The sequence below is a fragment of the Rhinolophus ferrumequinum genome (genome assembly GCF_004115265.2).
Source record: "Rhinolophus ferrumequinum isolate MPI-CBG mRhiFer1 chromosome 15 unlocalized genomic scaffold, mRhiFer1_v1.p scaffold_54_arrow_ctg1_1, whole genome shotgun sequence".
Taxonomy (NCBI): domain Eukaryota; kingdom Metazoa; phylum Chordata; class Mammalia; order Chiroptera; family Rhinolophidae; genus Rhinolophus; species Rhinolophus ferrumequinum.
In genome coordinates this window covers 1,665,730-1,691,431 of record NW_022680357.1, presented here as the reverse complement: position 1 = coordinate 1,691,431, position 25,702 = coordinate 1,665,730, and the positions used below count along the sequence as shown (strand labels likewise).

The window sequence follows — 25,702 nt, the reverse complement described above, 5'->3', positions numbered from 1 at the left end:
ACACAGAAGGAGGCAGAGTTTGGAGATACAGACAGATTCCTGATGACGGGATTACCTGGATGCAGCCATGCCTGAAGCCTCACCACCCTGCACTTTTCCATTCTATGAACTTATGGATTCCGACCACCACCCCCGTTTTCTCCTTCAGCTGATTTGATTGTGTCCTTGTCATTTGCAAGCAAAAGAACCTCTAATAATATGGAAATACTCATTTCTCTGACTTAGACGCTCTGTACTTTTAGACACAGAAACACATAAAAGTACTTGCTCTCTACACTATGGACAAAAGACCCAGGCTGGCCCGGGCAGGGGAGCTGAACAGAGCGGGCATGGCCCACAGTGGCAGGGTGGACAGTGGAATTAAGATCTCAGGAAACTCATCCTGTAATATTATGTGGCGGTTTACAGTAAGAAGTTATAAATCACCACACCGAGCGTAAGCGCCAAGAAAAAGCCAAGGAGTGAAGGGAAGCGTGGACGGGAGAGGAATTTAAGACCACAGGAAACCTCACCTGGGGGGAAGCTGCTCTGACGGAACCCCAGACTGAGAGCCTAGCTGCCCGGCAACCAATGAAAAGGCACAGCTCATGTCCCCTCAGAGAAAGCAGCCTGAGACCAGGGCCGAGGCCGGTGACTGCAAACGTGCCTTCTGGGAACTCACAGGCTTCGTGGCTCCTGGGGCTGGAGACCCCGTCAGCCCCCAGGGGAGCAGCACTTTACCTGCCTCACAGCTCGGTTCCGAGGATTTGGGGTCCCTGTGGGATCTGCACACTTGGTCCCTCGGGCACCACCCCACAGGTCCCCAAACCTCTGTTCAAAATACCCGGGTGGTGTCCACCTCACTGCAAATAGCTCGTGAAATTCTTTTAAGTGTTTCTAACGGTTAGGACGCAAGTGCTTCTCAATCAAAATTCTCTGACGTCATTCTCAAATCACAGGGTTAGACCTCCTTCAAAGAAAGACATATACAATTCTAACTTGAATTCCCATTCGAAACGTCCACTAGCTCTGTATTTTTTGGTCACGGAAACAGTAAAACATTCACCTTTCCATCACACTGCATTAGGTTACCTTTCAAATTTAGCATATTCTGCATTTGTAAAAGGAAACAAAAATTTTCAAATCATACATTACGCGTCTAATATAACAAAATGATGTATAAAACATGGTTGAAGGTTAAGAAATCAATTATAAGATTTATAGCGAGGTACTGTGCAGTTAAATATATGTTATATTATGAAACCAAATATGCCAAGATTACATAAAATATAAGGTCCTGGCTTCCTGGCCCTCAACGAGCTGCCTCGTCCTGGGTCATTTTTTTGTTTAATTGTAAATTGTCCTTGTTCCTGAACAAAACAGACGCTTGCTGACTTCTCCATGAGGTCTGATTATTTCCTGGAAATGCACACAGAATTCTCCAAGTGACTTTCTTTGTTTCCTAAGTAAATCAGCTTCATTTTTCAGGGGAACTGGGGAAGAACAGACATCTTCCAGTCTGCCCTCAGTCCCTTGTGGGGTATAAGAGCCTGGCCTCCGGGGGGGAAGGGCCCAGGGGGCTCTCCGCCCTCTCTATCCCCTCTCAGCTGAGGTCGCAAGACTGGGGGGGAGCTGGGCTGGAACTGGCCTTGTTCCGTCCTGAGTGATGGAGAGAAGCTGTGGCCCCACGATGGGCCCCAGGCACTTCTGCCTTCACGGAGCTGGTCCTCCATAAAAGAATTATTAACCATTACATTTTATGACTGCGATGGCAGAAAGACAAATATCATCCAGTCCAGATTCATTCTTATGCCTTCATTCTGATTATATTCTTTTTTCTTCCTTCTGATTTTAAAAGCAGTCAAAAGCATGTCGTGGATCCCTAGAAGTAGGGTGAGCTCTGAGCTCTGGACCCGTGGGCTCACCATCCCAGCCCCACCTCCGGCCCTCGGGCCGAGGCGCTCCGTGCAGCCACCCTTCTGTCCGTCAGGATCTCGTGGCTGGGAAGACAGTCCTGCTGGCGGGGCCCTGCTACCCCTCCTCCATCTCTGAAAGTCTGAACCCCTGCACCCCAAGCTCAGTGGGACAAGGCTGGTCCCTGGGGCCATGAGCTGCCTTTAGTTTATTTAAGGACAGCGAGGAAGAGTAATGACACAATGACGACCTGAAGTCCCCATGCCCAAAGCCCTTTATGTGACAGGCTCTGGGGTTCAGCGACGCGACCGACGTGACTGCAGCAGTCGGTTTTCTCGTCTGCAATAGGGATGTGTTCATTCTTCCTTCCCTCCCAAGGACGTTAACACCCGTGACAGACGGGCTGAGCTGGTGCCGCCCCCCTCCCGCCCCCCCAGTCACCGTTGGCTACTAGGATTCGTCATAACTGGTTCATTACAATAATTAATTGTAATAATTAGTTCCAGTAGAGGTTGCCCCCCCCACCCGCTTTCTCCTCTAGCCTAGAAGGCGTGACCTTGGCTGAGGACCCCTCAGTGTAAGCTGGTCCCATGGACTCAGTCCCCAATCCTGCTCGTTCCTTCTGGACGCCCAGCCCCTCCTCGCCTGTCGCCCCCTTTGCTCTGTTCTCAAGGGGCTCCCGAATTCCCAGTTCCTCAGGGCCAGGCAGGTCCGAGGCTCCACTCTCCCCTAGTATCCTGTGTCTCCAGGGTTTACCTTTTCCCAGGCGAGAATATAAAATTCTTTCTCTCCACCACCTGCTACTTCGGTCTTATTACATCATCCAACTACTACATGCTTCTCAGTTACTGTTTTCTGAGACTTAAAAGTCTTTTCCCTCCCACACCTGCCCGGTCACTCCTGCGGCTCCAGACTGTGAAAACACAGGGCTCTGATGCCAGCAGGAGCCAGGATTAATCCAGCTCCACAATTGACCAGCTGTGTGACCTTGGGCAAGTCAATTAACCTCCCTGAGCCCTGCATTTTTCATCTGCCTGAAATTACTGAGATGAGCTTATTTTCTTTAAACTAAAGCTAGAAGGAAACCGGGGTTTGTTTTGGCAGGGTGGAAACTTTGATAAGCTCTTTGAGGTCGGGGAAGAGCCACCCACCCCTGCCTCACAAAAGGCCTGCTTAAGGAACTGGAGATGGCTACCTAGGGCCGTTCACCAGGTTTGTTTTGTGACTGGAGTAAGCTGGTTGAAGGGGTGGGTTGGATGCTTGATGAAGAGAAAGAAAAAGAGACGAAGCCAGTGACAAAATCACTGCAAAACATTAAGACACTCACCCCCTAGCTCTCCAGTCTCCTCTCCCAGCATTTCTGCTCTCCCTATTCTCTGCCTGCCCGCCATCCTGAACTACTTGATGTTTCCAGAACATGCTACCTCACAAGGCCTTGGCTTATGCTGTTCCCTCCACCTGGAATGCCCTCCCCAAGCTGTCCATCAAGCAAACGCTGACATATTTTCCAAGTCTCAGCTCAAATGGTGCCTTCTCCATGCCCCGCCCCACCGATTGCCACCCCCTGGGCAGACGGGTGCCCCTGCTGCAGGACCGACCACGCCCAGGACACACAGGTCAACGCCCCACCCCCTGCCACGTCCCTGTCGTTGGACAGTGAATCTGTCTCTCTACCAAACTGCCAACTTCAGGGGGGCAAGGACCCGGTTTTGTGTTTTGTTTTTTCTGTTGACTCCCCCAAACTTGATACAATGCCTGGTGCCCAGCAGATCTTCCAATGAATGTTGGTTGAATAAATGAATAAAAGATGAAAAAATTAAACAGACTCTGTCAGTAACAGCTGGGGGTGGGGTGAGCGAATCGACTCTGTGTTATGGGGATCACTGTATTCCCCGCTCCCCGCTCCGCTCCCCTCCCCTCCTCTCCTCACCTTGCCTTTCCTTTTGTGGTTAGATTTCCCACATCCTGGGAAAGACAGGTCACCCATGTTTTGATCTACAGAATGAGCTCTAATTCCTTGAATTCAGCTCTCTTTTCTTTGAGGGCTCCCTCTGTTATATACACAGACCTCAATTAGGGGGGCGATTATATCCCTTACCCAAAGGCTCGGCGTTTTGGTTTCACTAAATAGAGAGTTCTTCCAATGCATGAAGAACGGGACTAGATTTATAGAAATTCAATTTACATTTGGCTTTTTAGGAACAGACGCCTTGCACAGCCAAGCCGCCGCTCTGTCAGGCCGCCTGAAGTTATAGTTTATAGGCTCCTTTCATCCCCTTCTGGCACACTCCCGCTTAACCCCTCGTGACCTGGACCGACTGACACCACTCTGGGCACCTGGCCGCCTAAACCAATGGCTGCTTCTTGGAACTGTCCATCTGCCCCTCCCTGTGTTATATGCTGTTGATTCTCCCCTTCTTCCTAAAACCCTCCAAATCCTTGGCTCCATGGCCTCTGCCCACCCCACACTCACCCCTGAGCTTCCAGGTAAGTCTGTTGAGCCAGCTTCCCGTTGGGCATCTCCATGTGGATGGGTCAAAGGCAAAAGTGCTAAAGCAGACGGGAGCCCGCCATCCCCAAATGGGCTCCGTTTCACATCCCTGGGGAAGAGACCGCCGGGCGTCCATTCTCACGACCGTCTCTCTCTCCCTCGTGATCCCACAGATCTAAGCCATCTCCAAGCCGTAGGGCAGTGATCTCCCGAATCCGTCTCAAGCCGACCCACTTGTCTCTGCCTTATATTCCATGAGCAGTGGAAGCGCCTGTTTCTCTTCATTCCCATAGCCCAGGACTTATTTGCACAGTGCCTGGTCTGCGATAAGACACTCGATAAGCACGCGCTGAATGAGTGAATAAGCGAGCGAAGAAACCCCATTTTACGAACTGTAACACTGAGGCTCAGAGAAGAGCAGTGGAACAGCCAGGAATCAGCCCCCGGGTGGCTCGGGGGCCCACGTGCCCCCTGCTCTAAGCACCGGCCCGGGGCGCCTGCCTTACCTGAGAGCACCGTGAAGACGGCCGCGAAGGCGTTGAGCTTGAGTCCGTCGATGACATTGCTGGAGTGGAAAAGCTCGAGACACATGAGGCTGAAGCCGACCACCAGCAGCAGGATATAGAGCACCTCGGAGACGACCGACAGCCATAGGACCCCTGCACGATGGAGGCGGAGGCGTGAGAGGAGGGGCGCAGCCTGGACGCTCCCGAGGGCAGCCTCCCCGCGCCCTTGGTCGGGGATCCAGTAGTTCTAGAATAGCCCTCAGTTGGAGGCTGGGTCCTGATGAGGGTAAGGCCGTCAGGGCCACCCATCCTCCTCAGCAGACTAACTCAGGAACCCAAGCCTACGTCAGTTGGTTGTGGCACTCTCGGGGTGACGGTTACTGGTGCAGGGGGACTTGTGACCGCTAAGTGGGCCCACTCAGATCGGAGGGAAGGCCTTCCATCCCGTGGCTACATGATAGCCTCTCTTTCTCTTCTCATCTGTGAGACGCCTGCCACGGGGAGCCAGGAGGACCTCTGCCTTAGGACGGAGCTGACACTGTAGTTAGCCAGTAATTGATGGACAGGTGCCCACATTTGGCCATCCAATCACCACCCGGAAGGCTTCCCAGAGGTCAAGCAGGTCAGCGTGATATTCTGTTATCTGCAGCTCTAAGCACCCCAACGCACGACACCTCCAGTTTTATCTGCCCTGTACCCCACTCCACTTTTTTCTAGAAACCACCACTGCTGCTCCCCCAGCTTCACTTTGTGGTTCTGGTAGGAACTCTCGTTCTCTGCTGTGGTCCCAGCCTTCTGGGCACAGCTGATTGGTCTGATCAGGTGACCTATAGCAGCCAATCAAAGCCCCTCTCTAGGACAGTGAGCTTGGAAACATGCAAGTAGACGGGGAAAGAGGCTCGGATGAGATTCCAGGTACTCTGACAGCGTGAGTGCCCGGGTCCAGCTGTTCCTGAAGCCCAGATGCACCCCTGGGCTTCCAGCAGTGTGGCTGTTCAATCCTTTGTGTATTCCCTAAGACAGCACAGCTCCCCTTGCCTCCAGATTGGTCCACACTGGGTTACCATCATTTGCTACTTAGTCTAGGGAGCACCTTCTGTTTCTCCCATCCCACGGTATACCATCTTCTCCTTACACATGCTTTATTTGGAGAGCCCCTTCCTTCTCTCTGTTTACGCAGTTCGGTTGCAACTGACCACCTCTTGGCTCCATGTTGGGGCAGAGGACTCATCTCTGGCCAATCAGAGCTCTACGTTCCCCCCACCGCCCGTCCCAGGACTCTAATCACTGGTTCAGGAATGAGCCTCTCTGTGCCTCAGTTTCTTCACCTATAAAATGGGGATCATAAGAACAACTATTTCACAGTATCGTGCTGAGGATTCAATTACACAGCAATGAAAAGGGGTCATGCTCAGCATAGAGTGACCCCTCAATTCACGTGCATTATTACAATTGTTTTACGGGAGGAACGTGGTGGGGGATTGGAAATGGAGCCTGGTGGCTCTTGCGTGCGGTCAAGGCTACAGAGGGAGTCAAGAGGGAGACATGAAACTGACCTATACGCAGATAAGATTTCTGAGGCAAAGGGTGGAGAATAGACAATGGAACACATCCACGTGATTTACCTTTCAAGCCTCACTAACCACATGGTTTGAGCAAGGTCCCTCCTTTAGAGAAGGGACCGTGGACCAGGCTTGCCCAGCCAGAGATGGACACAAGACTCGAGTCAGTTCTCCGAGACTCAGCCACAGGACTTGTGTTGGAACTACTGGGAAGTAAGATTCCTTTCTTTCCACTGGTTTTGAGGCTGGGAAGATGTAGGGAAGGAACTGACTGACAAGGAGCAGAGCCAAGAGATGGAGGAAGAGTGTGTCCTGTGTCATTGTTGGAGCCCCTAGATCCAGCCATGCCTGAAGCTGCCCATCATTTGTTCTTTCAATCACACAAACCAATTAATACCTTGTCTTTGCCTAAGCGGGTCTGAGGTAGACTTTCTATCACTTACAACTAAGAGTCCTGATCTTCAGCTTCTCTGTTCTCTGAAACTGTCAGACATGTTCTTTCCTACTTCTCTGCCTTTGCACAAGTGGTTCCTTCCCCCGGAGTATCCCAGGGACATCCAAGGGAAGCCGTTTAGTGAAGGAAGCAAACAAACAGCAATTTCGGAGTCTCTCTCTGCTCCCTGAGGAAAATCACAGGTTCTCAAACACACACTGTCATCCGTGGCACAATGGAGCTTTTAGAGCTTTGGAGAACTTTTCTTTCTTTTCTTTTTTAACAAAAATACCGCATCTCCTGGGTAATCCCTTGGATTTCTGTAAGAGAATAATGTGCACTTGGCAGCCTGGACGTTGTTTCAACACCCCCTGGCTCGCAGCCTCCCAGGCCGGGCGCTGGCCCAAGGCCCACTGAGCAGCAGGGAAGAAGGCAGGAGACGCAGGGCTGCCCCTACATCTCCCTCCCCAACAGCCTCTGCCTCCAGCTGCTGTTGTCCCACTAATGGGCCAGTGACACTCCTCACCACGGTGGCTCTGATTCAGTTGCCTCCCCCATAGCCAGGATGACTCCCCCAGGGGCTGCCGTCATCCTGCCCACGTGAGCCCTGGGCCCCCACAGCTCCCCTCCTAGCAGGGCCCAGCTCTGCTCTTTCAGGTGGGATGGGAGTTGGCGCGGTGCAGGGAGTCGGGGGAATGCTTGGGAAGAACCACGGAGAAACAGGCACCGGATTCTCAGATGCCTGACTGGGGTTATGCTTCTGATCCCCACCAGATTTATTTTCCTATCTGCCCACTGGGCTAGGAGCGTCTGTCTGAAAGCCCCAGCCCACCCAAGAAACTGAATAACAATAAGGAGTGTTGTTCTTATGCTATTAGTAGCAACAATAGGCCAGCAGGTACTGGGCGTTTATCACCTGCCAAGTCACCTGGATGACTGGTGCTCCTCTCACGCCTCTCACACCCCCTTTTACTGTTTCTCTCCCTGGAGGAGTGTCCTTGGGCAGCTGGACTCCGTTTTGCCACCTTCAATTACAAAGCGCCTGGAAATGTACATTTCCCTCTGTGCTCTCGTCCAGCGGCAGCTGACCAGGGGCCCTGCCCTGTGGCTCTGGCTGAGACAACCCTGGCATGTGACCCACACTGCAGAGCCCCCACCCCCATCCCGGGGTCAACACTGCAGCAGCTTCCCTGGGCCTTGGCCTGACATTGTCCCCTTACTTGCCTTCCTCCTTCCCTTCTGGCTTCCCACTTCCCCTGCCATTCTCCCCTGGGGCGTTTCCTTTATGAATCACCTACGTGGATCCCCACCTCAGGGTCTGCTTCTAGGAAATCGGACCTCAGACGGGAGTACACACATGCATGACCCCCCCCCCAGTCGCCTAACAAGCAGTGCACCCATTTTACAGATGAGCAAGCTTAGGATCACAGAGATTGAGCAACTGGTCTACACCACTAGATAGCGGGTTAGTCTGGATTCAAACCCAGACTGTAACTCCAGGAACCAACATGGGGAGGCAGGTTGTAAGCTGGCAGGATGTCGGGGACACTTTGAAATCATTGTTCTCCACAATCGGGCTGGTCACAGGGGCCCGTCTGGGTAGGGAGGCGTAGGGTACCTTGGCCACAGTTCTTGTTTACACGCGCTCCAGCATCCCAGACAACTCCTGAACCAGGATTCCTGCAAGTGACGGCCACTGAGTGGGAAAGGAGTGGCGAGGCCTTCCGTTCCTAGGGGCACTGAGCCCGGGGGGGGGGGGGGGCAGCAGGGGCGTGGGGAAGGAAGCTACGGGCAACAGCCGGATCCCGAAGGTCTCGCGAGGCACAGACGGGAGGGCGTGCGGTGGGGACAACAGATGGAGGTTTTCACCGCCCTCCATCCGAGAGGTGACAGTGGTCTGGGTTGTGACAATGATTGCAGGATGCGTGCGTGACTCGAGCAGTCCCGAGAGGCTGGCTCAGCCTGCAGACCCATGAAGGTGATGGGAAAGGAAAGGAATAGTCCACTGTGGGGCTGTGCTTCCGGCTTGGGCACCTGAGCAGGTGGCCAAGTGCTTCTCTGAGAACAAGACTATGCTAAGACACGAGGCAGAGGAGGCCCCTTCTGGACTGGGGTGACGTAGCTGCTGTGATTGTCCCATAGATGGCAGCTGCCTGTGCAAAGCACGTGGGGCAAAAGCAGAAAGGGGGAGACGTGGAATCCACGGACCATCCATAATCCAGGGGCGGGGCTCTAAAGGTGGGGTGACACGGGGTGTCCCACCCATCCCTGCCCACAGCATTCAGTGCCCGGTGCCGCCTGCCAGCACCTGCACCCCTCTGCCCTGGTCTCCAGAGCCCACCCTCCACTTTCACCCACCTTTGCAGCAGGCTGAGGACTCATGCCTCCCTGCCCTCCACCCCCAGCAGGAGCCCTCAACCAATGCCAGGAGTGAGCTGGTGAGTAATGGGGGGGGTTGCTATCTACACGTCTGTTTCCCACGCAGAAAGAGGTGGTATGAAGGGTGTTGAACCCCAACGTTAAATCGCCTGAATCACAGAGTGTAAAAGCTATTCCCTTTTCCATTAATATTTAAATTCGTAACACCTCCATCAGGAGTCTCTGTCTGGTGCTAAGGTAGCCCGAACACCTTTCCAACACTTGTTAATTGCTTTTTTAAGAAAAACGAGGGCTCAGAATCTTCCACAGTTCCTAGGCAGACCCGAAGAACGTTTCAACAGTTACAGTCTGTGCTAGTGCTTCTCGGCGCCCCAGCCTCTCCCTCCGCCCTGTTCTGTACTCCCTAGAAAGCATCACCAGCTTCCTGGCCCTGGGTCAGCCATGGGGGCACCGGCTGGAAACCGGAGGAGAGAGGGTCAGCGTGTCTCTGCCCTGCTTGCTTTCCGTCTTGAGCCACTTCCCTGGCAGTGGCCTCCTCCTTCTGACCATAACGACAGCTCCAAGGTTCACGGTCACGTCTGCGGCTCTTACAGCCTCCAGAACAGGGCTCCCGCCCTTTGCTCCTTCCGCCCACCCCGGGCTGGTAATGGCTCTCAGCTTCTGGGAGTCTGGGTCTCTTAGCCCTTCCTCTGCCTCTGTAAGAAGTTCTTTCATTCAAGTGCCTTCCTTTGAACCATTTGGGGGATTCTGTTCGCTGCAAGGACCCTCCCTGACACATCATTTTTATGACAAGGGATCTAATCAGGGTAACAATCTAAGCCAGGGGTCTCTGTGTGGCCGCCTGACCAGCGGCAGCCGCCGTTGGGAACTTTGGATGCCAATTCTCGCGCCTCACCCCAGACTTACTGAATCAGAAACTCAAGAGGGGGACCACTCGGGGTTTTCAGGGGCCCTCTAGATGACACAGTGCAGACCCACCTGATCTAAAGGTCCCTTCTAAACGTATGCATAAAAGAGTGAGTGGACGTCAGGAAAAACTGAGTCAGTGCTAGCGGGTCGGTGCCAGCATCTGGCAAATAGAGAGCAGCTGGAATGGGAACGATGAAACAAGTGCACACGGCCTGGATACAAATAATGCTCACACTTACTGTGCGTGCAGCGACACGCACGCATGTGTAAAGAAAGGAAGTGGGAAGGACAGTGGGCTGGCATCTCTGGGCAGACCCACGGGGCCTTGCCCTGGTGACACCAGGAAAAGCTCACTAATCACGGAGATGATTGTTTCGAGTCTCCGAGTCTCTGAAACTTGCTGCTAATGGCTTGATTTGCCGCTGAGAACCGGTGACCTCCAGGAACAGAAGAAAGGAAATGATTTCTCATCAGAAGTGAGGCCGGTGGGGTGACAGCTAATCCTGTTAGCTGCACTTCTTGCCTTTTTAAAAAACAGCTTTGTGGCACCAACTCTGACCCCGCATTGATGGAATTGATGGGTTTGCAAGAACGGTTTCCCTTTGGTCCCATCCCTCCCTTACTGAGACCGTTTCCAGAGCCAGCTCCCTGGCTGAGCAGAAAATCATGGGCAGGAAGTTTGTCCGGGGTGTGTGACCCTGGCTGGGGCCTCACCCCTCTGTCTCCCGGTTTCCGCCCTTGAAAAATGGGCATACCAGCCTGGTCGTGAGCATTCAGTGAGACACTGTCTATCAATCACAGAAGCTGACACTTGGAGAGTATTCCAGAAAGCTAAGTATTACTATTACTGTCTAATAAGTATAATTATGAGCAATTATAATAATTATAAGAGGCCTGTGAGGCGTAGGGGTGAAGAGCACAGACCTGGGCCAAACCACCTAGATGGACGCCCAGTCCTACCAGTTCCTCACTGGGACACTGGGCATGTGACACGGTATGTTCCTCTTGGGCCTGTTTTCTTGCTTGTAAATTGGGGATAGAGATCATACCCATTTCATGGATTGTTGTGAGGATAAATCGAGGCAACCGATGAGTGACGTGCGTCCGGCGGTGCCTGGCACACAGCAAATGTTACACAAGCGTTACTGATACTATTACTGTGTGGTTGGTATTCCCACGGGATGCAGCCCTGGCAGCCTGGAACACGTGCGTCTCAGCCACTGGAAAAATAAAACCCTTCCGGGGAGCAGAGGGAATCGTTGCACAATCATCCGAAATCCCAAGATGCAACGGCACTTCAAGAGAAAACATTTTCCCCTCCAAACCCATCCGTTTAATATGTCGAATCAATAAGTCACGGGGCTCGGTGACACGCTCCCTGAAACCCAGCAAGTGAAATCATGTAAATGACGTGGGCCTGGACACAGGGGCTGAGGTTTTGTTGGGGAAAGTGGCTGCAGCGCGGCCAATGGATGGTGGCTGCAGCCCTGGGTTCCAGCCCTGCCGCTGTGGGACTTCTGGAAGGTTCCTGTGCCTCAGTCTCCCTCCCAGTAGGACAAGTGGATTCCCAAACAAGCTGCCGACAGGCCAAATCCAGCCAGCAAACATGACTTGTTTGGCCCACACAGTATTTTAAAAATATCTGAATTCATTATCTGCGTTTTAAAAATAGGAGATTTTGCATAAAAATACAGATTTCTGGATTCGTTTGCAAAACGGTTGGAGGCGGCACGACTGGACCTGCCTCTCCACCCGATAACCGTGGGGCTGGGTGGGGCCTCACGCAGGGCGCAGGCTGCTGGGTGAGCGCGGAGCCCCGCCCCTCCCACCCCCGGGACCGTCACCCCTTCGCGGTTCCCGCCTCGCTCAGTTTACAGCCCCCACAGGAGGCCAGCTAAAGTCGTTTCTGCCCCTGATACTCTTAAGCGATGTGACATCGTAAGGCCCTACAGGGCCGCCCCTGTCACCGACGTGTGGGAGTGCAAGAGACAGCAAACGCTGCGACATCCAGCTTGCTCAGGAACAGGGGGTTCTAGCGAAAGCCACGCCACCCCACACACGAGGGTGCCAATTTTAAAAGGGTGAGATGGAAAGGAAAGGCATCCAGCTCTAAAAATACGCCTGGATGGATTTAAATGAGCCAGACCAGCGACGTGAGAGCCATTTCCCAAGAGTCGTCAGCATCGCCGGCCTGAGAGGTCCCGTGAGGTGCCCCCGGCCACGACCTGGGGAATCTTCCTTTAATGAGTCAGACAGGACCTCCGAGGCTTTGACTGGAGGTCACATGCCGACCCCCAGGGACTGTCCCATGTGCAGAAACACTGGGAACGCTGATTGGCCGTTCCGATGCCAAACAGCACGCTGCCCTGGAAACGCAGGGCCTGGTGGGGCTGTTCTCTGTGTCACCACCTTTCTAGAGCCTCGCGACTCAAAGCCGGGTCTGCAGAGCAGCAGCAGAAGCCCCTGGGAGCCTGTGGGAAATACAGAATCTCGGCCCCGCCCAGACCGACTGACTCAAGATCTGCCTTTCAAGCAGATCCCCAGGGGGTCTGGTCAAGTGTGAGGAGCTCTGCTCTAGAGGATGACATTCAGGTGCCTTAGTGTGGCTGTCAGGGCCACACAGGCTGACAGGCGGGTCCCCGGCAGCTTCACTGCGCGTTGAACATTCTGCGCCTGTCGCGTCTCCAGCAGGGCCCCAGCCCTGGGACAGCCGTCCCCTTCTGGCCGGCAAAGACACCCACCACATCCTAAAACACTCCAGAAAGCCCACGTCCAAAAGCCACGTCCTCACATGGCAGAAGGGACTCTGCAGGAGCAGCTGTAATCTTGAGAAGGGGACATTATCTTGGATTATTTGATGGCTCCAAGGTAATCACTGGGGTCCTTACAAGAGGGAGGCCAGAGGGTCCGAGTCAGGAACAGGAAATGTGACAACAGAAGCAGAGGTTGGAGTGACATGGGGCCACGAGCCAAGGAATGCAGGTGGCCTAGAGAAGCTGGAAAAGGTAAGGACACAGGCTCTCAAGGAGCCTCCAGAAAGGAAGACACACCTGCTGAGTCTTTGACTTTAGCCACTAAGACTCATTCCAGAATTCTGACCCCCCAGGACCGTAAGATAATAAATCCATGTTGTTTTAAGCCATTCAGTCTGTGCTAATTTCTCACAGCAGCAATGAGACACGAACACACCTTCTTTCTTCATTCAAGGTCACCTCCTCCAAGAAGCCTCTCCTGACCACCCCAGCCCTCGCTGTGGCCCTCAGACGAACCTCAGCAAAGAAGGATGTTCCTTCACCCCTTTCAGGTCGGTGCCTCGCGGAGGTGGAGAGAGCCTGAATGTGGAGGTCAAGCAGGTCTGAACTTGACCTTGAGCCTCAGGCTCTTTGGCTATCAAATGGAGTCAACACTGCTAATCTCACACGTTTTCAGGGCGAGCTAAATGGGGTTCTGCTGCAAACTCTCCAAGTGGTTTCTGGCACATTCCAGGTCCTCTGCAAATGCCAGTGTCGCAAGCTGGCGAGCTGGGCCCGGAAAAGCAAGTCCTTCTCCTCTGCTCCCACAATGGGACAGACTAGTTCACCGCTGGAGCGGATGGTGACAATGGCGTCTTGCTCCCTAGAATTCCACCAGGCTCCCGTCTGTGTCAGTTTAGAAATGACTCTACCAGACATGCCCTTTAGAAATGGCTCTGTGGAATCCGGGGACAGTCCCTGAGTACTTGAGATGTGTCGTGGTGCCCTTGACTTTCAGCATCTGACGACAATGATCTTTCTCTTTAGAATCCAGAAACTGGCCTTGAAAATAAGCTCTGGCCCCCATGGCCTGGGGCCTAGGGAGGAGGCGGGAAGAACACAGACTCCAAGGGTGAGATGTGGCCCCACCCCCCACCCCACCATCCACGTGGGCAAGTCCTCTCACCTCCCTGGGCCTCCCCTGCCCCCATCTCTAAATGGGGTTGCTGTGCAGGCAAAGGAAATAGGACACGTAGGTCAGAAGTTACAACCCGGCCTAAAGTCAAGTTTTTGAGAGTTTTTGTTCTGTTTTCTTTTTTGTTTGTTCTGTCTCTCTACCTCTCTCTGTGTGCCTCTCTGCCTCTCTCTGTCTCTCTTGGTACATGTGGCATTTTAAACAATTGGAATTAGATGCTAACATTTAAAAATGGGAAAATCACATGAAAATCTAGACGCTTGGAAATCCGGCAGACCAAGGCCACATTCCCCCATGAAGACGGAGGCTGGCACTGAGCGGTGGCAGCTCTCTGCAGACAGGTGGGTCCTCTCTACTTTCCACAGTCCCCAACCTGCCCTGGAGGCTGAGGGCCAGCCCAGGGAATCACCCCAGAGCACAGAAGGGTCCCTCACAATGAGAGCTGGAAGAAAGCAACGAGAGGGGAGAAAAAGCCAGGTGGTGAGCAGTCGGGGACAGAGATGGGCAGGGCTTGGGAGGAGGTTGGCATGGGAGGCTGGCATAGGCTCTGCATCAGGAGGGCCTGCCAGACGCCCGCTGCTCACTTGCCAGCTGCCAGCCTGGAAGAGTGGCCCCTGAAAAACATGCCTGTGGAGGTTTTCAGTCAAGACGGCAGACTAGGTAAATGCCGTCCTCACCTCCTCGCAGGAACACATCAGTTACAACTAAACCACAGAACAGCCATCGTTGAGAATTCCCTGAAGTCTAGTTGAATAGAAGCCCTACAACCACGGACATACAGAAGGCACCTCGAGACTGCCCCTCCCTAGATCAGGGTTTCAGTGCTGGGGAGACAAGTCCCCATAACTTCTAGCTGTGAAAACCAGCAGATTGTGGCTGAGTGACACAGAGGGCAGCTGCACTCCCAGGCCCTCTGCGTAAAGGGACCACGCCTGGACTTACTCACTGACGGAATCACTCGCTCTGAGCTTCAGCGCTGGGGCAGCAGCTCGAAAGGTCCCAGGGATGTATGATTAGGAACTGAGTTGTCTGGCCTCAGGGTGAGGGCTGGAGGGGCAGCTTTCTCCCCAAGGGACGGAGGAGCTGGTGGAAGCCATGGTTTCTTTGTTAAGACCTCCCCTCCCAGCGTGCAGACGCAGGCAGACGCCATATCTGAGTCTCCACTAAACTGGTTAACACCTTTCATCTGTCCCGCCCCGTGATTCCCCGAGACCCCACCCAGCATTTGGGCACACCCAAGCCGCTTCCAGTGGCCTTTCTGTATGAACAGCCTGCCTTGGCTCATGCTGCAGACTTTCCTAAAATCTCTCAAAGGTTCACAAAATCCCAACAAGCAGCATTTGGCTCTGGCATGTCCCGTACCTCTGGCTGAGCAGCCCTAAGCCCATCACTAGCAACAGCTGCCTTGGTTTGCGGCTTGGCCTCTCAAGGCATCTCCAAGCCGAGTGTGAGCAGCAGCCATCTCTGGATTGCTTTGTGGCTCACGCCAGGTGCCCCCAGGCAGGGCACACACTGCGGCTGAACTTGGCCTGCAGTGGGTCCCCTCCCAGGAGGCCCCGGGGCTGGCAGACCCAGTGGCCAGCTTTAGACTGGGCCAGAGCATCACCCGGCCACCTCCAACGATGACACACCCAAAGGGCACACTGGGCAGGCACCAGAGCCCCGCTAAAGTGAATCCTGCTCTGTAGGATCAGTCCCTGCACCACAGCTCCTCCACTGTAGTCACAGCCAGTCCTCACAACCAATTAGCCTGCTGGTCAATCACTCACACTAATGTGCAAACAATCAAGTCTCAACTACAACAGGAGGGCACACACAATCCACACAAGGGACACACCTAGAGCACCCAGCTCAGGTGACCAGGGAGACTGTGCCACTGAGCCCCACAGGACACCTACTACATAAGGCCACTCTACTGAGACCAGAAGGCATAGCAGCTCTACTTAATACCTAAAAGCAAACACAGGGAGGCAGCCAAAATGGGGAGACAAAAAAACATGTCCCAAATAGAGGAACAGAACAAAGCTCCAGAAAATGAACTCAACAAAATGGAGACAAGAAATCTACCAGGTGCAGAGCTCCAAACACTGGATATAAGGATGCTGAATGAGAACTTCAACAAAGAGTTAAGAAACAAAAAAAATGGAGACAGAAAACATAAAAAAGAACCAGTCAGAAATAAATAATATAGTAACTGAGATGAAGAAAACATTAGAGAGAATCAACAGTAGATTAGATGAAGCAGAGGACTGAAACAGCAATTTAGAAAATAAGGTAGCAGAAAACACCCAATTGGTACACCAAAAAGAAAAAAGCATCCCCCAAAATGAGGAGAGTTTAAAGGGTCTCTGGGACAACATCAAGCGTACCAACATTCACATCACAGGGGTACCAGAAGGAGAAGAGAGAGAACAAGGAATTGAAAAATCTTTTTGGAGAAATAATGACTGAAAACCTCCCTAACCTGGTGAAGGGAATAGACATACAAGTCTAGGAAGCACAGAGAGTCCCAAATAAGATGAACCCAAACAGGCCCACGCCTAGACACATCGTAATTAAAATGCCAAAGGTTAAAGACAAAGAGAGAATCTTAAAAGCAGGAAGAGAAAAGCAGTTAGTTACCTACAAGAAAACACTCATAAGACTGTCAGCTGATTTCTCAACAGAAACTTTGCAGGCCCGAAGGGAATGGCATGAAATATTCAAAGTGCTGAAAAGCAAGGACCTACAATCAAGATTACTCTACCCAGCACAGCTGTCATTTAGAATTGAAGGACAGATAAAGAGCCTCCCAGACAAGAAAAAAAACTAAAGGAGTTCATCAACACCAAACAAGTATTACAAGGAATCTTAGAGGGACTTTTTAAAGACAAAAATAAAAATTAAAAAATGTGAAAAATAAACATCAATAACTACATATCTATCAACAATTACTTTAAATGTAAATGGATTAAATACTCCAATCAAAAGACAGGGTAGCTGAATGGATAAGAAAACAAGACCCTTACATATACTACCTACAAGAGACTCACTTCAGATTGAAAGACACACAGAGACTAAAAGTAAAGGGATGAAAAAAGATATTTCATGAAAAGAAATGAATGAATGAACAAATAAATAAATAAAAGCTGAAGTAGCAATACTTATACCAGACAAAATAGACTTTAAAACAAAGGCTATAAGAAGTGACAAAGAAGGACCCAGTAATCCCACTTCTAGATATGTATCTGAAGAAACCCAAACGCTACTTTGAGGTGACATACGCATCCATATGTTCATAGCAGCATTGTTTACAATGGCCAAGATGTGGAGGCAGCCTGGGTGTCCATCAATGGAAGAATGGATAAAGAGGAGATAGTACATACCACGTTTCCCTGAAAATAAGACCTAAGCGGAAAATAAGATTTTTCAGGATGACATCGCCTGAACATAAGCCCTAATGCATCTTTTGGAGCAAAAATTAATACAAGGCCCAGTCTTATTTTCAGGGAAACACGGTATATACAACAGAATATTGCTCAGCCAGGGAAGGGAATGGGTTCTTGCCGTCTGCAGTGACATGGATGGACCTGGAGGGCCCTGTGCTGAGTGGAGTGTGTCAGACAGAGAAAGACAGATGCAATGTGATTTCACTTATATGTGGAATCTAAAGAACAAAATAAACAAACACATGAAACAGAAAGAAACAAACTCATAGATACAGAAAACATTTTGATGGTTGCCAGACAGGAGGGAGGTTGGGAACAGGTGAGAAAGGGAAGGGATTAAGAAGTACAAATTGGTTGTTACAAAGTAGTTATGGGGATGTAGGGTACAGCATAAGGAATACAGTGAATAATATTGTAATAACTATGGTGTCAGATGGGTACTAAATTTATTGGGGTGATAGATGGGAGGGGAGTTGGGGGACAGGGTGAAAAAGGTGAAGGCATTAAGAAGTACAAATCAATAGTTACAAAATAGTCATGGGGATGTAAAGTAAAGCATAGAGAATATAGTCAATAATACAGTAATATGGCCAGGTGGGTACCGGACTAGTCAGGGGGATCACTTCTTAAATTATATAAATGTCTAACCACTATGCTGTACACCTGAAATTAATAAAAAATAATATTGAATGTCAACTGTAATTGAAAATTTTAAAACGGGGAGTAAAGGCGAAGGGGCATAAGAGGCCCAAATCTCCAGGTATAAAACAGTAAGTCATGGGGATGTAATGAACAGCATGGGAATACAGTCAATAATACTGTGACAGCGTGGGACGGTGCCAGATGGCGCTCGGCTTACGGTGATCCCTTCTTTAGGTATGTAAATGTTGAATAACTATGGTGTAGCCCTGAAACTAATATTGTGCGTTAGTTATATTTTAATAAAAATCTTTAAAAGAAAAAAAATCACGCCTGTGAACATAGAATGGGGCTGGTCACTGCGGACGGAGGAAAAGAAGGAAAATGCTTACTTTCCCAGTGGTTAAGGGCATGGCTTGGGTAGCCAGACCACCTGCAGGCAAACCCCAGCTCTGCTGCTGACTTGCTGTGTGTCCTTGGGCAAGTTACTTCACCTTTCTGAGCCTCAGTTTCCTCATCTGCCTCAGAGGGTTGTTGCGAGAAATAAATGAGACATGTAAAGAGGCATAACCCAGGTTTAGTTCATGAGAGGCCTCAATACGTGCTAGCTGTCCCCATTTAACAGATAAGAACATTGAGGTTTAGAAAAAAGAAAGACAAAGACTCATCTGTCTCAAGCTTGACACAGCCAGGCTGAGCGGGTGGTAGGGAGACACTGTCCAATGGGGTGACATGGATTCAATATGTGCCCCGGACCCCAAGACCAGGCAGGCTCTATCCCACTGCCTTTTGCCTCCCTTGGCCCCCTTGCTGAATCTGGGGTCCCCTGTGGCCCTGATGGCATTCTGACTTGCCCTCCCTAACCCTGACCTCTAAAGTAAGTGTCTCTCCTCCTTTGAACCTGTGAAACAGCAGTCACTGCACCATATCAATGTCCGAAACCCAGACTTCGTCAGCTACTATGGGGGGTACACTGGCGAACAGGGCTTAGGTCCAGCCCTCTGAGAACCCTAAATTTAACCTGAGGGGTAAGACACCCCCCGCCCAATAATGACAAATATCTTTTATGTCACCCAAGCAGTGCCACCCATGGTGCCAGGCCCTTGTAAATAGAAACCCCTTTCATCTCCACAACAACCCTATGACTTGGGTGCTATTATTATCTCCAGGGTATAGATGAGAGGAAACTGAGGCACAGAGAGGTTATGCACCCAGCCAAGAATCCCAGCCAGTAAGAGAAAGAACTGGGATTTAAAGCCAGGCCAGCCCCCCTGCACTACAAGCCTGGCTGGTCTCCTGGCTGTGTGTGCCAGCGGGACAAAGGGTCCTTGCAATGGCCCCCTGAGTGGCCTGGACGGTTCCTTCCTGCAAGCATTGGAGTTAGGTGCTGCGGGCTCCATCTTACAGGTGAGAACACTGAGGCACAAAGGAGGCAAGTGATTTTCCTAGGTCCCACAGTGAAGGCGCCCCGCTCTGTCTGAGATCCCCTCAGTTCTGTGCAGGGGTTCTGCACCTCTCTAGGCCAGGGACCCCTATGGCATCTCATGAAGCCTAAGTGCTTTCTCTGAATACGGCTTTCAATGGATAAAATAAACATACAGAGGATTACAAAGGAAACTGATTATATTGGAATGGAGTTATCAAGACATTTTTAAAAAATCAGATTATAAGATTAACCCACATGCTGCTTTACCAATGCATGAAATAAGAAGATCTAGTGCAAATCTAATAACTTCCACCACTTGGAAGTAGCAAAAAAGAAAAAGCTTTCAAGATCTCCGCAAACCCAGTCACGTGCCATAAAAGTCTGCGAGGCCCATGGGCGAAAAAGTCCCAGGTGGGGCTAGGACTCCACACGTCACAGAGGGAAAGATTAACTGTCAATCAGTGGCCCCCACCCCCCTGTCCAGCCTTATCTCCTTTCTTCCCCAGTCTCGTTTCCACCACAAACGCATAAAACTCATTCCCACCTCAAGGCTTTTGCACATGCTCTCCCCACCTTTGCGAGAAACACGGATACAAGGAATCTTTTCCTTCCTTCCTTAAGTAAAGGCACAAGCACAGTAATAAATGAGAAGGGACACTGTTTCCATGTCCAGATGTGGTGACAACTGCAGCCACCAGAAGGACCCATATCCCGGATAAAGGGAGAGGCTGCAGCTCAGTGCCAACTAACTGGCAGGTGTGTGGAACCAGGCTCGCCAAATCTTCCAGCTTTTCCAAGGAAGCCAGAAATACTGATGTGTCTGTGACACGCCCCGTTCGGAAACCTCAGCGATGAATTCTAATGTTTTCAAACACCATGTTGAGTCACTTAAACACAGGGGAGGGATGCTGGCCGTTGGGTACCAAAGCACAACCCTTCACTGACGTCAGCATCCAGTCCTAACTGTGTCCACGCCACTGCCTTGTTCTGATGGTAAAAATTCACCCCAGAGAGAGACCACGAATCAAACAAGGTCACACAGCTTCGAGTAGCACATTGGGCTCCAAGCCGGGACATCTGATTCTCCCCAACCAACTTTTCTTTGACGCCTGCTATGTACTAGGCGAGACCACACACGGGCGGGTAATGCTATCCAACTTCATGCCAGCAACTCTAAGGCACGCTGGACAGAATAAGGAAAACAATGTGGGCAGAAATCTTTTAGGGCTTCTCTGCAAGGATTGCGTGAAGAAGGGTCAGTGGAGCAAAGGATGGACTTCTGAGTAGGACACTGCGGGGTGGGGGGGTGCCTGACTGATTGTGCCCGAGTCTCTCTTGCACTCCAATCTCTATTTTATTACCCAGGAAGACAGAATCTTTTCTTTTGCTACCTTCACCCCCCATCTAGCAGAAGGTTATAAAAATATCTAGACTCCCCAGCTTCAGGGGTTTATTCGCACATCTGGGAAGCACCCACAAAGCCTTTGCCAATAGACATGGCATTTCCTTTGGTATTTTTAAAGTTCAGAGGATCCAAGAAGCTCGGCCAGCTGGAGGGGGCCTTGGAGATCACAGCTTCCGAGCGCCTCATGAGTGAGGTTTAAAAAAAAAAAAATGTTTTTAAGGAGGCCCCAAAGGTTAGATTTCCAGATAACTCACACACACACACAAAAGAAATGAACACAGTGAAAATCATGTGGACAAGTATATTCTAACTCACTAGTAATAAAATTTAAATTAAAACATCCATGTGATGGCACTTCTGGCTGGTCTGCTGGGCAAAGGTTTTCAAAAGGTTTTTCTTTCTGGTAGAAGACAGTGAAGGGAAAGCAAGTTTCCCTTGCAGGAACATTTACTTCTCACTGAATAGTCATGTGGTTCCCCCACATTCCCCAGGGCCGTGCACAGATAGGAAGGGCCGGGTGACTGGTCCTGGCCCCTGGGCTCTGAGCAGACACATGCATCACTTTTGAGCAAATGCAGAGAAACGGAAGCATGTGACCTCTCCAGCTCTCACCCCGCCAGCTTACGGGGAGTTGGAGCCACATGTTGAGAGGCTGGTGTGCTCATTAGACTGGGTCCCTTTGCACCTAATTGTTCCTTCTAGAATGTTTGTTCCTCTTATCCTCACACGGCTGGCTTCTTTTCTCCACTCAGGTCTCAGAAGAAATGCCACCTCCTCAAACAGGATCCAGAAAGGTCCCCATCTGTCCACCAATCCCACCTTCCTCTCCCTGGACCCTCCCCACTCTTGTTTAACTGTCTTCCTAGCAGTTTTCCCATTTTGAAATGATCCTATTCTTGACTCAGTCTCCTCATCTGTGAAATGGGCAATCAGACTCAACAGTTCCTAAGAGTCCTTCCTCTCCAACATGACTCCCGAGACCCTAGTAGGTACCAACACCCTTCTCGGCCACCACTCACTCCCGCTCCTAGGCCCTGGGCCAGCCCAGCCTCCCTTTGGGGAATAGAACCTGCATTTCCTTCCAGGGACCACAGCTCCCCGACTCTCAGCCCTTGTGCTGTGGTGTGGTGGGTCAGACTACCCTTCCCAGTTCTAGCTGGACTGTGACCCAGGCCACAGTGATTGGTTCAGGGATGGGCAAGTGACTCAAGCTGGGCCAATCAGAGCCAGCCCTGGGACTTTGGAAAAGAGACGGTCCCTTGCCATTGGGGGTTGCTCAGATGGAGAGGATGGAAGCCTAGCAATGTCGGGGGGCAACTGTACCACGCCACAGCCCACCTGAGAAGGAAGCTGGCAGAGAGACTCCAACCAGAGACAGGAGCTGCCTCCTGAGAGTATGGTGGGCCCAGTGTGGTGGCTGAGACCTACCCCTGAGTTACTTGAACAATTGCTTCATTTTACCCAAGATTGTTGGAATAAGTTTTCTGCCTCTTGCAGCCAAAGAAGCCTTTAGCCTGCACTGGCCCTGTAAGGATGTTTGTCACAGCCCCCGAATGTTTGTTTATTGGTGAGTGTCCCTCCCAGGCTCTGAGCTCCCCAAGGCTCTGGCCTGTCTGCCCCTGCACAGCCCTGGCTGAGCGACTAGAGGACACAGGAGCTCAGGGTCCTTAATTGGGGAGCTGCTCTGTCAGTCCTAGAAGCTTCAGACTGTGTAATCTGAGCAATTAACCTTTCTGCAGAGGCCAAGACCAATTATACCCCGGGGGCCACATGTGGCATCTGTGTAACAGACCAAGTGCCTCCGCCGGATGCCTTGGTTTTTGCAGGACGAATGAGGCACAATCAATCCTTCCAGCCCCGCTGCTGCTACCCTGTCAGCCTGGTGTTTCTTCTCGTGGCTGCAGCCGCTTCCTCCTTCCTCCCCACTTCTTGCTGGCCCCTCCCAGCCCTTCCCCCCCAAGCTCGTCTACTGTGACCTCTGCAATCTCATCTGCAACTTGCCCAGGCCCCAGTCCTCCAGCGCCCCTAAACCCTGTGGGGTAGATTGCAGACACGGCCCCCACACTTCACCTTTTTGTGCGTCTGTGCCTTCTGCAGTAGCCCCCTGCTCAGACTTGGGGCTCAGCCATGTGACCTGCTATGGCCAGTGGGGTGCTAGCAAATGGGACACAGCACATTGCATAAGTGAGGGGTGCCCTCTGACTCCCCCCTCTGCTATTGCCAGAAGGTCATGCCGGGGATAGCCTGCGGAAGGGTGGGGAACCGTAGAACACGGCGGAGTCCTGGTCATGCCAGCCGAGGCCCGGCTGGCTCAGTGACACTCAGGCTACACCCAGACCCGTGAGCAAGGCAGCTGAGGTCAGCAGGGCACCCGGCCAACCTCCCCTGGAACTTGAGCTTGCTCCCGCACACCTCCGAGGGCTGCGGTTCGCACGCGGCCTTACTGTGTGTGGCAAGAGATAACCAGCACATCTTCCATCCCCCCAAATACCTCCAGCCTTCGCGGGCGCTCTCCCATCTGCCGTGCGGGCCTCCCTGTTCCCCACTCTCATCTGTCTGGCCAACAACTCCTACACATCCTTCAATGCTCGACTCAAGGTCTCGTCCAATATGAAGTCACCTTCAGCGTCTTCGTCCCCCAGCCCTGCCCCGGGGCCCATTGCTCATTCTTGGAGCCTCTGCAACACCACTGTGTTAAAACAGGCTGCCGTCAGATGGAGGGGTCCAGGGGCTGGCACCACTGCTCACTGGGGGCTCTGGGCCCATCGTTTCACCTTTCTAAACCTCAGTTTCCTCACCGGAAAGTGCGGACGAGGATAAGACCACGTGCGCGCAGATAATCCATGGGAGCGGCTGAACAGGGTCTGGCCAGAAAGAACTGGGCTGATATCCAGCTGTTGTCCTTGTCACTCTGGAGCTTATCGTACCCCAAGGCAAGTCTGATCTGCCGCCCCCCAGGAGATGTGGGGCCCTAGGAGTCAGGACGCATACCTTGTTCACCACTGTTTGCAGGGAGCCTGGCCCAGAGAGGGAAACCTCACGCAATGATGGAGAAGGTAAAGAAACTGACGGAACACCCACCACGACCCCCCCTACTCCACCCAGCGATGGATATGCCGGCACTGCCAGTTCTCTGAGGAGGGCACAGAGAGTCCCATTTTGTTGCTGAGGAAACCAATGTTCAGAGAAGCAACGTAACGTGCCTATGGTCACAGGGCATTGAAAGTGTAGTATACTCTTCCGTAGTGGTCTGGTCCACATTGGGGACAAAGACAAATGTCGTGCTATCCAGAAGAGGCGAAGGGTTCTATTCAGTAGAAATAATAATAACAGCTGATATCACAAAGCATGTACCATGGGACTGGTGCTGTTTGAAAACTTGACCTATTTCAACTGATTTAATCTTCACAAAAACATCTATGACGTATGTACTATGATTCTCCCCATTTTACAGTCAAGGAAACCGAGGTACAGAGGTCCATTGACCTGCTTAAGGTTACACGGCTAGTAAATGTCAGAGCCGGGATTGGAACAGGTTGCCTGGTGCCATGGAGCTTTCTAGATCCTGAGGCCAAAGGGCTATTGAGAGGACAGGATCTAAGAGGTTGAGAAGGAAGGCCTCCCAGCACCCCCTGACCTGCAGTCCGTGTCCCGTTCTGGGGTCAGTGGGGCTGCCCTGAACCTCCTCTAGTCAGTTTGTTTTTTTAAAGGAAAAGGATAATTTGGGTAGGTGAGAGCAGGGGTTGGCAAACTGTGGCCCATGGGCCAAGTGTGGCCCACCTCTTGTTTTTGTAAATAAAGTTTTATTAGCACACAGTCACGTCCATTTGTTTCTGTATTGTCAACAGTTGCTTTCACCCAACAATGGCAGAGTGGAGTAATCGCAACCGAGATCATATGGCTTATGATGCCAATATTTACTATCCAGATATAGCAAATATATAAATATGATATTATAAATAAAAAGTTTGCTGAACCCTACACTAAAGCAATGAGCTACACTCACAGACCGAACTTCATCATTTGAATTTTTTAAACTTGGTTTTTAAAAATTAAAAGTATTACATGCTCATTGTGAAAAATTTGGAAAATACAAAAACATGAAAAAAAAAATAACAATTTCTGCGTAAGATCACCACCCAGCAATAACGACTGGTAAACTTGGGGGATAGCTCCTTCTTTTTTTTTGCTTCTTGAATGCATCTGTAAGTTTCTCTCCCACCCTATAACCAGGAACATGTTTTTCATGCCATTTTTCATCCTGCTGCTTTTGACTTAATATCTTAATATCATCTCAGGAGCATTTTTCTGTGTGGCTTAATTACATTCAATTTTTGCTATGATAAGTAATGATGCGATTAGCATCCTTCTACACACATTTTTGTTGACAATATGAAATATTATATAGTCGTCCAAAATGCATTCTTCAAGGAATTCTAATGATATAGAGCCGGCCACGGCTGCATAAATGATACCGGCAAAAAGACCGGAAGCCCTGTGGATGGCCCGGCGGTCGGAGGATCGTTACATGAACTTGGGACCTCATGGGATGCAATATTCTGTAGCACTTAAACGTGACGATCATGGAGAACGGAAACATGGCTACCTTACGGAGCCTCAGTTTTCTTATCTGCAAAGTGGGGCTATGCCTCGCGGAGGATTAAAGGAGATGATATTTTTCACGCCTCCAGCACAAATCAGCCT

General features: G+C 51.2%; 1 protein-coding gene across 2 annotated transcripts in view; it reads right to left on the bottom strand.

The window, feature by feature from the left end:
• GSG1L (GSG1 like) overlaps positions 1 to 25,702 on the bottom strand; it is a 193,096-nt gene that overhangs the window by 60,418 nt on the left and 106,976 nt on the right. For both annotated transcript variants that reach the window (XM_033101078.1, XM_033101077.1), the window contains exon 3: positions 4,891 to 5,043. In XM_033101078.1, the coding sequence (XP_032956969.1) occupies positions 4,891 to 5,043 (153 nt within the window). The remainder of the gene's footprint in view (positions 1 to 4,890; positions 5,044 to 25,702) is intronic.